The sequence below is a fragment of the Drosophila virilis genome, chromosome 3, assembly GCF_030788295.1.
Source record: "Drosophila virilis strain 15010-1051.87 chromosome 3, Dvir_AGI_RSII-ME, whole genome shotgun sequence".
Taxonomy (NCBI): domain Eukaryota; kingdom Metazoa; phylum Arthropoda; class Insecta; order Diptera; family Drosophilidae; genus Drosophila; species Drosophila virilis.
Window position 1 is genome coordinate 2,375,355 of NC_091545.1, and position 14,829 is coordinate 2,390,183.

Consider the following 14,829-nt stretch of genomic DNA (forward strand, 5'->3'; position numbering starts at 1 on the left):
AAGAGGATACTGCAAATAAAAGAACATACAAGTAAAGAATTCTAGAACTTTATATCAAGTCTCGATTTGTGCGTAAATGTCTTCATTTAAGTAAAATAGGAATACTGAAAAACAAAACCAATAAATAATTAAAGAATTATTAAAAATATCAACGAAAACATGGCTCGGGCATAAAATTCTTCTTTTAAGCAGAAAATAATACTGAAAAAGAAAAACAACAAAAATAGTCAAATTCTTGATTTGTTCATAATTATCTTGATTTAAGTATAAATATAAAGTTCGACTTTGAGGTAGTGCCGTATCGAGTACGATCTTTACCTTTACCTTTTTTACTTTGCCCGGATGTAGTAGATGTGCTGGGACTGCCGCCTCCGGATCACCGCCAGCATCTGGCGGTCCGCCACCACCGCCACCGCCGCCGCCGCCACCGCCAGGACCAGCGCCGCCGGGCGCTGGGCCGGGTCCATGCGATTGGGGACCGCCACGTCCGCCATTTACCGTATTCTCCAATGTGCCGCCCTTGGAGTGTGCCTTTGGGTCGTGGACCTTGAATCTCACCTCCTGGAACAAGGGTCCCACTATCGAGCAACCGCGCGTACCAACGTTTTGTTGGATATTTGAAAAGCCGATTGGGCGGTTACTCACTGTTTGTTTGGGCGCATGCGGATGACCATGGCTGTGGGCATGATGACCATGCCCATGTCCATGCTCAGGACCGGGTCCGCCTCCGACATTCGGATTCGGATTGGCCTGCTGCTGCACACCATCTAACTGTTGCTTTTTCTGCTCAGCTATCTTTTGGATCGCCATAAATCTTTGTTTTCGCATTTGAATTCGTTTTGCCATATAGCCGACGGTGGCGTATTCTACGATTGCGATATGATATTTTGGATATTGGATACAGTTTCGAATTGATTTTTGTCAGTTTATATTTTGTAATGCGACAATTTTGATAATGGGTACGGACGGTTGCGGGCGGTACGTGGTGGTGTGGGGGGAGGAAAATTTAGGAGTTAATGCGGATGCACAAAATTTTGAATCAAGTCGCGTTCCACATGAGGTTTTTTTTTGAAGATGATTGTTGATAGTTGAATAATTGTTGGTGGTGGTTGTTGTTGTTGTTGTAGTTGTAGTTGTTGTAGTTGTTGTTGTTGTTGTTGTAGTTGTAGTTGTTGTCATTAGTTGGATGGTTGCACAGTTTGTAATTTTGAAGTACGGTTTGGAACGGTAAATGGGGGGAAAATGGAGCGTTTTTTGAAAAATATTAATTTTTTTTTTCTTGGCATTCATTTGTAAATGTACGTATAAATATATATATAAATACATAAATATTATGCAAATATATTATTGAAAGCAAGATAAATGGCAAAAAATATTGTGATTTAGAGAAAATTTAGGATATATGATAATATATATATGTGTGTATATGTAATAAGAAAAGAAAAACTGGGAAAGGGCTTTGGGTAAGCACTACACAGGGTAATAAACGTCAGAATAACAACAGACGAGTGTGCTCGACTGGCCGATACCCTGTACCAAGATATCAAATGTTAGCAGAAGAAGATTAAACTGGTTGCGATTCTTGAATATATTCGTAAATATTTTAATATAATTATTAAAAGATATTGTAGAAAGTAAGTTAAGTTGTGTTTTGAGCAATCTAGAAGTAAATCAAAGCATTAAAATTTATATCAAACTAAAGAAGTGGGAGACTCTTTCATCTATATTTCTCTTTTGAGTGGAATGTCTAGTACTGAGAGCCTGGTTCATTGTAAAAAGTCTCATAGCTGCGATATATTCATAAAGACAAAAAGACAGACTGTTAAAACGATTAGCTTGTTATCCCCCTTCGGCACAATTTTCCAGGGTACAGGGTATAAATAATCAACGTCTCTTGTGTGTTTGTGTGCGTGTGTTTTTGTTGTTGTTCTCGTTGGTTGGTTGTTAAATAAAAATTGAATAAATTCATATTCTGTTCGTAAGCCAAGCAACAAAAAAAAAAAACTGCGTAGAAGCAGGTGTAGTGTGTGTGTGTGTGTGCGTGTGTTGGTGTGTGTGGAGGTAAGATAGGTAAGTACAGACAGAGAAAGATAGATAGAGAGCAATAAAGGTGTAACGACTAAATGTAAGTGTATGTGTGTGCGTGTGTGTGTGTATGCGTGTGCGTGTGTATGTGTGTGTCTGTGTGTGTTTGCGTGTGCGTGTGCGTGTGAGTGTGCGTGTGTGTGTGCTTGTCAGTATCTGTCTGTCTGCTGCTAATGTTATTGTTGCTGTTGTTGTTCTTTTTGTTTCTATTTTGTTGTGAAATGAGTGAACGAATAATATAACAAAAACAAAAATATATTTAATTTGTTGGCCAAATGGTTTATGTATTAAATTTATATATGCTGTTGAGACCATCATTCAAGGAAAATGTTTATGTGCGTGCCTTAAATGCAAATTCATTGAACAGTCGCCTGTGTAGGGGACACACACATTTCCAGCTTTTCGTTTCGCCCCGTCTATTTGAGTAATACACATATGTCGAATCCTAAAGTGGACCACATGCACGAATCGTATATATGGTATATATATATATATATATGGATCGCAAAAGACTTACAGGATAAGCGCTATGAGGCGTGCTCTCGACGAGCGCAACTGTTTGGTTTTGATCAACAATGTTTGGGGTAGGGCTCTTTTTTGGGTGTGAGTAAATAGTTTCTTAGAATAAGTAACGAACGCGTTTACTTACCCGATCTCCAAGCGCCGTTGCTGTAAATGCATAGAGAATGGAAACAGAGGGAGACCCTTTCGGTCTCGTATCTTACCTAACCTCAAGTCTGGAGAGTTTGCCCGGGCGTCAACATTTGTAGCTTGTCATGTCTGGGCCACGCATTTAAATGGCGCAGACTTGACAGGCCAAATGTTATATATTATATAGATATAGAAATATATCAGGGCAAATTTTGTTGAGGTTTGAGATATATGTTCAGCTATGCATGGCCGGCACTTCGTCTTCATCTTGGACTCTATATACAGTGTAGTGTATTTTCTTTTTTTACTTATTTCTTTTTTGACTTTTTTTTTTCTATTTTATTCAATTCAATCGCGACTCAAGCCAGGTGTGACGCAAGGCATGCTGGTATTCATATTGGTTTTTTATGCGCTCGGTTTTAGCTCGTACCCCTGGGCTGGAGATTTCAGAATCGTTGTGTTTGTTTCGTTTCAGATTTGAATTTCATATTTTTTGCTTGTTCTTTTCTTCGATTTTTTTTTTCTTATGTATGGTAAGTAGCTTTTGTTTTTAGGCTGTTCGTAGGCTTTGCGTTAGAGTGGAAGCTGGGCGTATATTAATATCTGGGTACCATTGCAGGTTGAAATGTGTTCGCTCATGTGCATTTCTCTATGCAGTTATCATGATGACAAGAATCATTCTCATTCTCATTTTCATTCTCATTTTCATTTTCATTTTGGTTTTTTTTTTTAAGTTTTTGTAATGTTTTGTTTTTGTTTTTGTTTTGCTTGTTGCGTGGAACACAATGTCAACCTGAGGCGACTACAATAATAGTTAAGTACGAGTAAAGCTAAAAGGCTAAAATAATTTTTGGCATATATAAACTTGGGCTATTCAGATTTGACTGCAAGGCTGCATAAAGTAGACTTTAATATGAGTATTAGAGTATCTTTAAAATTGACTTCAATAGAGCTCTATGAGTATTCGAGCATGGTTAAAGTAAACTTCTGCGAGTTCTCTTATATGTTAATAAAGTAGACTTTACATGATGCTCCCAAGATTCGACTTTTTATGAGTACTTAAGTATGACTAAATTAGACTTTAATATATGCTCCTTCTGTAAATATTCGAGTCGGATTAAAGTAAACTTCAAAAGATGCTCCTAGGAGTGGTCTTCTGTGAGTACTCGAGTAAGGTTAAATGAAGGTAAAGTACAATCTTTTGCTAGTACACGATTTAATTTAAGTATTTTCTATTTAATTTCTTTTAATTTGAAAATTTGAAGCAAATCTAATCTGACGCAATTTTTGGCTTTTCTTCTCTTATTAACAGCGTTCACTTCGTAATACTCATTACGAAATGTCAAAAAATACAGAAAACAGTGTTGGAAAGCACAAAGAAAGTCTATTAATCACTGAGATAATCTAAATAATCGCTTCTGGCTTACAAATTGAAGCTGGCGCCATTTTTGGCTCTTCCACTTTGATTAACAGCGTTTACTGCTTATCAAGTGTTAAAAAGTACAGAAAACAGTGTTGGAAAACACAAATAAAGTCGATTATTCACTGTGATCATCTAGCTTCCGGCTGACAGGAGTAGTGTATGTAGGTGTCTACTTTAAGCTGCTTTTGCAGGCGGTTTTCACTGAATATTCCAAATGCTTTTATTGTTTACTTGCAGAAGCATGCTTCGATTGTTTTAAGGGTATTCTAAAAGCTCTGCATGTGTATTAACTAGTGCACTAGGTGTGTGTGTGTGTGTGTCGGGTGTGTGTTGGTGTTCGTGTTTGTGTGTGTGTGTGCAAAACTTTTCGCTTGGAAATTTTGTGCCCCTACTGTTTTCGGGGGGTGGGGCAGAGCGCGTATCTATGAATTTGCATACATTTTCTTTAGATGATAGTTGCATTGTTTCTTTGTATAGAAGAAATTAACAATAACATACAAATACGAAAAAAGAGATTTTTTTTATCATTTTTTTCTTTTGTTTTTTTTTTTCTCATTGTTGTTGACCTGAGTTGAGAGTTTGTTGTAGGTAAAAAGTAGTGTGAGTTGTTGCTTAAGATGTTAGGATTTTAAGAGAGAAAGTTAAAAAGTTAGAGCATTGGACTGGACTGTAGTAGAATTGTTTCAAATATATTTCCAGAGCAGTACGAAAATTTGGATAATTTACATACAAGGCCGATCGGCTCGATAAATAGATTTGAAACATATATAGATATATATATTGTTTTTTTTTTTACTACCAGCATTAAATGAATTTTGTGGAAATTAAATTGAGTTGAGGGAAAAGTTGTTGAGCAATAACAAATCTACTCAAAAAGTTGTATCAAAAGCTCAAGTAAATCACATTTAAAATGTACTTGAACTTTTCTGTTTGTTAATATATAGTTATTTTTGTTTTGGTTTTTGCTGTAAAAAAAAGACTGTTGAAAGACAGTGTATTTGTATCTGTGGTAGTTTTTTTTTGCTGCAAAACGCTAAGCGAAGTAGAGTGGCAAGGTGTTAAGTATTGGCATATTGGCATATTGGCTGGTTCGAGTGCCTTTCGCCAAAGGTAAGAAATCAAAAACTAAAACTAATGAAATACGAGATGTGTATCAAAAAAATTTCGAGAAATAAAGCAACACACAAAATTTCACAGGGTATGTGTGTGTTCGTATAGATGATGCTTTTGTGTGGTGCTGTGTGAATTTATGGTATTTAATTGTATTTTGGCTACTTGATTGGTTTGTAATTTAAATTCTGTTCATTTTTGTTTTTGTTTTTTTTTTTTTTTTTTTGAGGGGGGGTGTATTGGTAAATGTGTTATTTTGGTTTCGCTAGATTTTGTTTACCCAGTAGACTGGCAAAGACCATAACGAAGCATGTTCCCAGATAGACGTCAATCGATTTGACGTACGAAATCTTTGGCAGCGCTGCGTTTGTTGACGACATCAAAGTGGTCATTGTCAACACGGTTGTCACACCGAGCGCCACACGCGCCGGCGTTGCATTGCGATTGAGCCAAAATGATACCCATGATATAATAACGATCAGTCCAGAGGGTATGTAGATTTGTATAAGATAATAGCCCATCGAACGCACGAATTGTATTTCGCAGGCTAAGCGCGAATAGTTGCCTGTTCACACACATATTTTTATATATATACAGTCAGTAATTATTATTATGATTATTATTTAATAATTGTGAATAGAAATTGTAAATTGTTTTCGTTTTTGAGTTCAAGTTATTCAAAGATCGAGCATATGAAAAGAGATTTTTGGGGAGAGAAAGAGAAAAAGAGAGCAGAGAGTAATATATTATTAGTAAATATTTCGCTAAAAATTCGAATATTTTTTTTGGTTTTTTTTTTTTTTTAAATCATAATTTGTTTATGTATATTAGTAACAATTATCAATATTAATTTTCAACACTCAACAGAAAATTAATAAAAATAAATTAAATATAAATTAAATTAACTAATTGGAAAACATTACGAATGAATTAAGCGTTTTCGGAAATAATGAGCGCATTTAACTGACAGCCGCAACTGACGATGGCCGCAACTTGAGGGTTGCAAGCACATCGCTGTTACGATAAATCTATCGATAAATCTATCGCCTCGACAGTTAATTTAAGAGTATGTTAGGTTTGCATATGGTACTTTAAGAAATTTGTGTATGTTTTAGTACGTAAATACCAACAAAAGCAAAATCGAGTAACCAAACAATATATGTATATGATAATGGGAACTGCAATATTATAATAACATTATGTAGTTAAAGTTGTGTGTTTAGTGCTAATTAGATGAAATACTTAACGCTGCAGTTGCCTACTTGCTAAACTGCAAACTGTTTGAGTAAACGAGTATGTTAGGATATTTATTAAAACGAGTAACTAAAATGAAATGAAAGAGCGAAAACCTCTTAAAAGTGGCCGGGCGAGAGACAAAAAGAAAAAAAACTTCGGGAAAATTATTAGAAAGAAAAAGTTAACATGAGCAGAGAGCGAGACATAGAGAGAGAGAGAGAGAGAGAGAGAGAGAGAGAGAGAGAGAGCTAGCCTAAGGCCCAGTTAGGCACAAATGATTTTTGGTCTGAGAGAATTTGTATGTTATAAATATATATATACATATATATATATATATTTTTTTTTTTGTATTTTTTTGAAAGGAAACTTTAAAGATGAGAGCATGCTTGGGAGGGCGTATCTTGTATATTTTTCATATTTGTTTTAGATTATTAATTATATATATATTTGTTTTTTTTTTTTTGGAGATTTTGTATCTTGCTTCTGCTAATTATCAAAAAAATGGATTTTAGTTTTTATTTAAGTTTTAAAAATCTAGATTGTATTTTTTTCGATTTTAATGTTTTTGCAGTATTTTCTGTGTATTTTTTTTGTATATTTTTACAATATTAATGTGATTGTTGCTGTTGTTGGGTTATGCTAATGAATTTTCGATAGCGTTTTCAATTTTGGCAATTACTTTGTTTTTTTTTTTATGTATTATTTTTTAGTAAAAACTAAATGTGACTAGATAATAATGTATATAGTCAAGTGTGTGTGTTGGTGTATGTGTTGGAAAATATAATATATAATTTGTACGAGTCTGAATGCCAGGCATAAATCGAAAGGATGATTATCTAAGTACAAAAGCCATATAAAGTTAAGCATCGCTATACTTTTTTTATTTGTATTGGTGTTCAATAGATATATAGAAGATATATGTAAGTATTTATTTTGCATATTAATATATTTTACTTAATGCTTTCCATGACACAAATGTCGCTAAGTCAATTTCAGTTTGATTTCGTTTTTACTTTTTTTGCTTTCAAATTTTTGCTGTTTAAATTTTTTAGATTTTTGACGGAGCATGAGAAAATTGTTCAATTACTATTTTGTTGATTCGTTTGGCATTGCCAATAATTTAATTTTGTTTATGAACTAATGACAAAATAAGTGAACTGAAAACTGAATCAACTCGAAACGAAACTGAGAAAATAAGTGAATTAAGTGAAATACTAAATTAATATTAAAGTAAGTAAATTCAGCTAGCTTAACATGCATTAGTCTTGCGCTTAAATATTGATATATGTTTTTATCTGTAGCTCTAAATTGCGCTCAGGCTGTATATGCATTTGCTTCGCTATAAGCTTGCAGATGTTCCTAATTGAACTCGACTTGCTATGAAGATGAGTCTGTAAAATATGGTTGATATATTTGTCTAAGCTCATGGTGACATATTCATCGGATTCAGTCGCATCGGACAACTACAATATATAGTCATAACAGGCAAAGTCGAACAGATACTCGTTTTCGAGTATTTAACTATCTGCAAGTGTATAGAATCTTCGGCGGACCGAAGCTAGTTTTGGTTCTGACTCCGATTGATTTGAGCGTTAGTTAAATGTAAGTTGAGAGTAAGCAAAATATTATGCATACATGCATTTGTCTAATTTTGTTGCCATTTTCAATTAGAAACCTCAGATCAAATTGCACTCGAACTCGATTTAGCCCGATATATATATATTGATATTTATATATATATATATATATCTGTTTATATATGTATAGCTGACTGTCGTTCTAGTTAGATGAAGAAGTACGAGTGCTTTATCAAAATAATTTGGGTTGTAAAGAATGCAAATGTTAAGGTTAAGCAACTAATCGAACTAAAGATGGAAACGCAAAACCTTTATATATATATTAAATTTATATATATATATATATATATAAGTATTAATAGAAGTCGTCATCAGCACTATTTTGTATATACATACATATGAAACATATGTGTATGTATAGGTAGTAAAGGTAAATAAGTATATGTATATATATATATATAAATATTTATATATATATGTATGTATATATAAAGTTAAAAGTAAAGTTTGTAAAAAAATCGGTAACCGTCTACAGGTACCTGTGGTAAGACTGATCTCCATTGCCCTTTGACGATGACCCAAGACCTTAAACTGGGGCAGCGATACCTCGCTCGAGACACCAACCGAGTTAGGGCCTTCGTTCCATTTATAGCGTATGTCACGCATCGTGTAGCCGACTATATATATACATATATATATGTGGTGTATATGCAGTTGGAGATGATCCATGTTTTTCAATTTTCATATATTTTTTCATATGATAATATATATTTTTTATTTGATTTTTGTATATATATTTATTTATTTTATTTATTTATTGATTTATTTTTTATGTATATATATATTTTTTTTATAGTTTCATAAATATTTTTTTATAATAATATATTTTATATTTATATATTTTTCATAATTTAATTGAATTTATATTTTTTTGTTTGTACAGTTGTTGTTCGGCGTTGTTCGGTGTGGTTGTCGTTGCGAAAAATATGCACAAAACAAAAAATACATTTCGTGAGACTATTAATGATTGGCAAAAAAAGAATTTCATAGTTAGTCTTATTAATTTCTTTTTTTTATGCTTTTCTTTTTCAATTTTGCATTTTTTTTTTTCTTTGTTTGATTTTTTTTTGCTGTTTGTCATTTGTTTTATTACGTAAATTAATAGTCTCATTCAGAACTTGTTGCTTAAAGTGTTGTCAAATATATTTTTTGATTCACATTTTAAATTTAGTTAGAAATATATTTTTGCTCATATATTACAATTCCGCATTACATGTATTATACAAAGGGGTTATATATATATAGTTGCTATGGATTCATAACATAGAGAGCATTCAAGAATTTTTGAATAATTTGCGACTAGACTTAAAGCTACTGTTTGTTCTTATTGGCAGTAGTTATTTAATTCGTATTCGTTTTTTTTTTTTTTCACTTAAGCACTTAGAAATGGCAGAAAATGGTGCTCTTGTGTTTTCTGTATAATATATATATAGATCTATGTATATTTATTTTCGGTTTAAGAAATTTTTATTATAAAATATTTGTTGTTGTTGTTGTTGGTTAGCCTACCCAAGCAAATGCGCAAAAATGGACGGCAAAACTGGAACTGGACTCGTAAGTACACACAATAATTAAAAGGAAAAGAGTTGGAAAAAAAAGAAGTAGAGTTTACGGCATACTCGCAACGCCTAGCAAAGCACTGTCTAACACTGGTCTAACACTGTCTAACACTGGACTACGAATCGTTTATAAATTATTGTTAAATTGTTTAGATGATCAATCAAAAGTGATGTAGGCACAACAGAGGTTAGTAGAGGAGGACACTCGAAACACAATAATATATGTATTTAGTATTTAGTTAGTAGAACAAGTTACAGTTAGCACTCGATATAGGTGAAACACAAAACTAAAGAAAATGTGCATGTTGTTGGTATGTTTAATATATAGAACATATATATTGTTTATATATAAATATATATTTATGCGCTAAAAACCCTTTATAAATGAAATCAAAACACAAAAATTGATTACGAAATGTTAAAAGAAATGAGAAAAATCAAAAGAAAAACTGTTTGTCACAACAAATAAAATATGTTAATGTGATTCATTAACAATGTTTGGTTGTAGTATTTTTTTTTTTTTACGTTATTTTTTTTTTTTTTTTTTGGTTTCTGGTATGAATTTGTAATGTATGGAGGGTACCTGTGGTTAGGTTTATTTCGGTCGCCCTCTGCCTGTGTCCCAAAACACGGAACTGCGGTAGTTCGACCTCACTGCTCATGCCAACACTACTCAGTCCATCTCTCCAGAAATATCGGATATCTCGCATCGTGTAACCGACTGGTTGTGGTTGTTGTTGTTGTTGTAGTTGTTGCAAAGAGGGGGGGCGGTAGTTAATTAATTATTGTAATTGTGGTTTGTTGTTGTTGTAGTTATTGTTGTTGTAGTTGTTATTGTGAAGGTGGTTTGTTTAAGGTATACGATTAGTTTCGGTTAGTAACACTTATTTTTGCACTCACAGATTTAGCATGAGTTTTGGGTGTTTTTACAAGTATCTTAAGCTTAAGACTACAGTGAGTTAAGATCTGGTTTTTGCCGTGTTCTGTGGCGTGTGTCTTGACAAAGAATCATAACATATTTGAATGTATTTACATTGGTTAGCTTATTGTGTGGCCTCTGAGTAAAAGCGTGCTGCGTATGTACTTTTTCGTTTTTTTTTTTGTTAATAATATACATTGAATTGTTTAAAATATATATGGTATAATATAACGTTAGTTAATATTAAGCACACTTAGTTTCAGTTAAGTCGATCGATCAAAATCAGGAGCCTTCTGCGGTTGCTGTAAGTGAGAAGGCGACCGAAAACCAACCAATCTAATGAATTCTTTTTTTTGGCTTTTATGTTTAATTTTTTTTTTTTTGTTTTAGTTTTATCTGGGAGTTTGTTTGGGGCACATGAATGAAACATGAGAGTAAAAGAGTTATACGTATGCTGCAGGATAAATCGTTGAAAAAATATACTCATATATTTATTAGCTGATTTGGCGGCTGTGCAAAATGGCCGAAAGAAAAAACATAAAAACTGGGGGATATGTACGCAGTAAACCCTTGCTAAAACTACAGCTAGGTAAGAATAAAAGCAATGCTAAATAAGTTTTTTTTTTATATTATTTCAGTGTGCCCGATTTTTTAAGAAAAAGTTAACTATTGTAAACCAAATATTTGAGAGCTAGAAAACAGAGCATTGTGCCTCAAGACCTCACTTGATCAAGGTAAAAAAATAAACGTATATATATATATTATGATATAGTACATAGTCCGCTGCGGAGATATTGACTACCCGTCTAATATCAATATTGTGTTTATTTCGTAAATACGTGTGTGTGTGTGTTTGTCTTCTCTGTGTGCGTTGACTTACAATTTGCTTGCATTTTGCAACACTTTCTTTTTCAATTTTCTGCCCACACTGAACAAACAGCGCGCGGCCTTAAGCTTAGTGGCCAAAATTTGGTGCAGATGCAATTAGTTACGGGCTAGATATATATATGGTATATATATTTGCGTAAGTTTTCAGATATTACTAAACTAGGCAGCTACACATGCTAAATTGGTCATGACGAGTGGGCAGTTTGAGCGTTAGCCAACACTAAGCACATCGGCACTTTACTTTGGCCACTCGGGTTCTGGTTAAGTGCTTCATATTCTGAATGAGTTTATTTCTTATCGATACATATATCGATATAAATACAATTACAATTTTCATTTCGATATTTAATTTAAGTTTCTTTTGTCTTCTTTTTTTTTGCCTTATTTACTTTAATTTGTAGCATTTTAATGATATAGAATAGTTTAGTAATTGGGCATAGTACTTACAGCTTTCGATCTCAATGTGACACAGTTGACGGTCCATTGGGAAATACTGCAGATTCATGGGACACGATGCGGTGATAGTCAATCTGAAAGGTCATTTTTTTTGTGTGTTTCGTTTTTTTTTTGTTTTGTTTTGTGTTTTGTTGAGAAGAAGAATTCGATTAGTATGTTAGTGGAAAAGGTTTGGCATGAACACAGCTAATGGTTACAACAATTAAATAAGCAGAGGGTAGGAGCAAATAATTTACGACATTAAGGTTGGGGTTAGGGTAATTTTCTTATAAGTCTAATATATATATTTTATATATATATAATTTTTTTTTTTGGTTTTTCTAGTATTTGAAACTGAGCGAGTTCAATTGGTTATGAGTTAACATTCGTTATTATAATAATTGTTATTAGAAATGTTAGTAAATAACAACATTTGTATTTTGTAAGTGAGAGTTACGAGTGGCATTTGGTTGTAGATAGTGAGGCGAGTGGCGCTAGGTTAAACATGGTTAGGTTAATTGGCCTAAGTTCTACGCATACGTGATAAGGCATATAAGTTAATTTTAGTTTAGTTTAGTTTTGATTTGGTTTAGTTTAGTAAGTCGGCAGCTCGGTAGCGATTTTGGACAGATTCTTGTTTAAAGGTAGTAGAAAATTGTATGCCCAGTAGCTACAGTAGCTACTGCGACCAGTGCAACCTTTTGGCGGTGTAAAAGACACATGGAGACCCCTCTTGAGGTTGTTAATGCTACTTCTTGTTCTCGTTGTGGTGCCTGGTCGGATGGGTGAGGGGGTTCGGTTTCGGTTTTGCAAACTTCATGGAAACTTGTTGAGATGAAATGTGCAAAAGATTCTTTTGATTTAAACGCTCGGAATATGTTGTATATATATATATATATATCGCCAACTTTCTATCGCTTTCACTTTTTTGCCAATTGAACTCACTTGATTGAAAACTGTTTTTCATTTTGTTGAACTTTTCGTTTCGTTTCGATTGTTTTTTTGGTTTTTGTTTTGTTTGTTTTTTTTTTTTTTTTGGTTAGTAAATTACAACATCCATTTATACACACACATCAAAAACAGTACAAAGTTGCAAAAAGGGTTAAGAAATAATTGGAACAAAAACAAAAAAAAAAAATGTTTTAGTTAGTAAATAGTTTTTGAACTATTCGCAGTACATTTTAAGTTTTTTTTGTTTTTTGTTTTGTTTTTACACATAGACATATAGATTGTTAAAAATAATTTGAAAATTGCATTTGATTTGATTTGCTGGAAGATAGTTGATAGTTTTACCTAATACTTCTTGTTATCGATCCAGAATGATGCACGCGAATGAATTCATTACTGGTTGTTGCAATGTGAAAATATGATTGTTTTTCATTTACAAAAAAGGTGTCAGGTACCCAAATATTCTTAATGAATTCTGATCCAACCGATAGTGTTTCTACACCAGGTCGTTTTCTATACGCTAAACGAGGATCGGTCCAAAATTGACGAAAGTAAAAATCCAATGTAAAGTCCTATACACGAAAATATCGATACCAGCATCGAATCGAATCGAATTTATCGACGACGATTTCGATTACCAAAATGGGGAGCAAAAAGAGATGTTTGTTCTTATTAGTAAACTTAGTATAGCACTTAAAGCTTAGAGTATTATGAAAACAATAAACACAAATCGAACTCAAACGAAATAGTTTCTCATATATCGAAATGAAAGTTTAAGAAAGTGTTCAAGAATTGTTTGGAAATCAGGGAAAATTTCGCACAGATTGAATTATAAATATCGTATATATTTTTGCTAATTAGGAAAATAATAAAATGCGCTTTACAATCCACACAAATCAAATTGTTTTTCATTTTTTTTGTGATAGAAACCAAAATTGATAAATTTCTGTAACAATATCGTGCAACAATTTGTAAACAATATAAAGAATTGGTGGACTCCGAGGGAATTTTCATTTTCATTTTCTTTTTCTTTTCTTTTTTTTTTTTTTTTGGGGGGGGTTGAAAATACATATAAATTTCAGGGCATGCAAAAACATCAAATGTACAGTAAGTTTTTGGGCAGCATTAATGTTTTTATATCGAGAAAATCAGAGAACAACTGAGAAAACAAACTTAAAATAAGTTAAAAATAATTAAAAATAATCTTAAATCAAGTTCAAAGTATTTGTAACAATAAATAAGCTTATATACAGTAAGCAGTTCAGAAACCTCTCACAAATATTTGATTTGCTGTGATGTGAAGTAGTTTAGAGATATTCTGTTTAACTCGAAAAAAAGATAGTTAAGTACTTAATTTAAGTTGTAAAATTCATGTTCTAAGGCAAATGACTGTTCATAATTCATTTGTACAGCAAGATCTTAACTTTTGCTAGCTTGGCTTGGCTTGGCTTGGCTTTTGGCTCTTTGTTGTCCTGCTGCAGTGCCGTAAAGCTAAAGCGTACTAAAAACCAAAAGGAAGCGGTTTAGGGCGAGGCGGGGCGGTACTGGGTAGAGGGGAAGACTAGGGTTCAGTTATATTGTGGAGCAGTTCAGATCAGCTGATCAGGCTGAGCTTGGTATATGGGTCATGTGTGTGTGTGTGTGTGTGTGTGTGTATGTGTGTGTGTTGCTATTGGCTTGGATTCTTGTTTTTGGTTACACACAATTTGTATCTCGTGTTCAGGATTCGAATTTTAAACTAAGACAAAAAGAATTGAAACGAAATTCGTAAAAATGCAAGTGATATGCGTTAGAGAGCGTACTTTTGGGTACATTTTCTTGTTTTAGTAGATATGTCTAAAATGCTTGTTCGAGAAATTGCTCGCCGCACTCGTGACATTGTTTATGCAATTCTCAGTTGGATAAATTGATTATCTGTTAGTTTCAGGCTTAAGTTCA

General features: G+C 33.1%; 1 protein-coding gene across 8 annotated transcripts in view; it reads right to left on the minus strand.

Annotated features, from left to right (window-relative positions):
* The window catches only part of Rdl (Resistant to dieldrin), a 44,542-nt gene that overhangs the window by 7,238 nt on the left and 22,475 nt on the right, over positions 1 to 14,829 (minus strand). For 3 of the 8 annotated variants that reach the window (XM_015175534.3, XM_015175530.3, XM_070207928.1), the window contains exons 5-9: positions 13,237 to 13,463; positions 11,956 to 12,038; positions 8,622 to 8,759; positions 5,550 to 5,834; positions 325 to 866 (exon numbers count right to left, since the gene is read on the minus strand). In XM_015175534.3, coding sequence (XP_015031020.1) covers positions 325 to 866; positions 5,550 to 5,834; positions 8,622 to 8,759; positions 11,956 to 12,038; positions 13,237 to 13,463 — 1,275 coding nt within the window. Of the gene's footprint in view, positions 1 to 324; positions 867 to 5,549; positions 5,835 to 8,621; positions 8,760 to 10,284; positions 10,423 to 11,955; positions 12,039 to 13,236; positions 13,464 to 14,829 lie in introns of all 8 variants that reach the window. The other 5 variants (XM_070207930.1, XM_070207929.1, XM_015175532.3 and 2 more) reach the window with 4 other exon arrangements.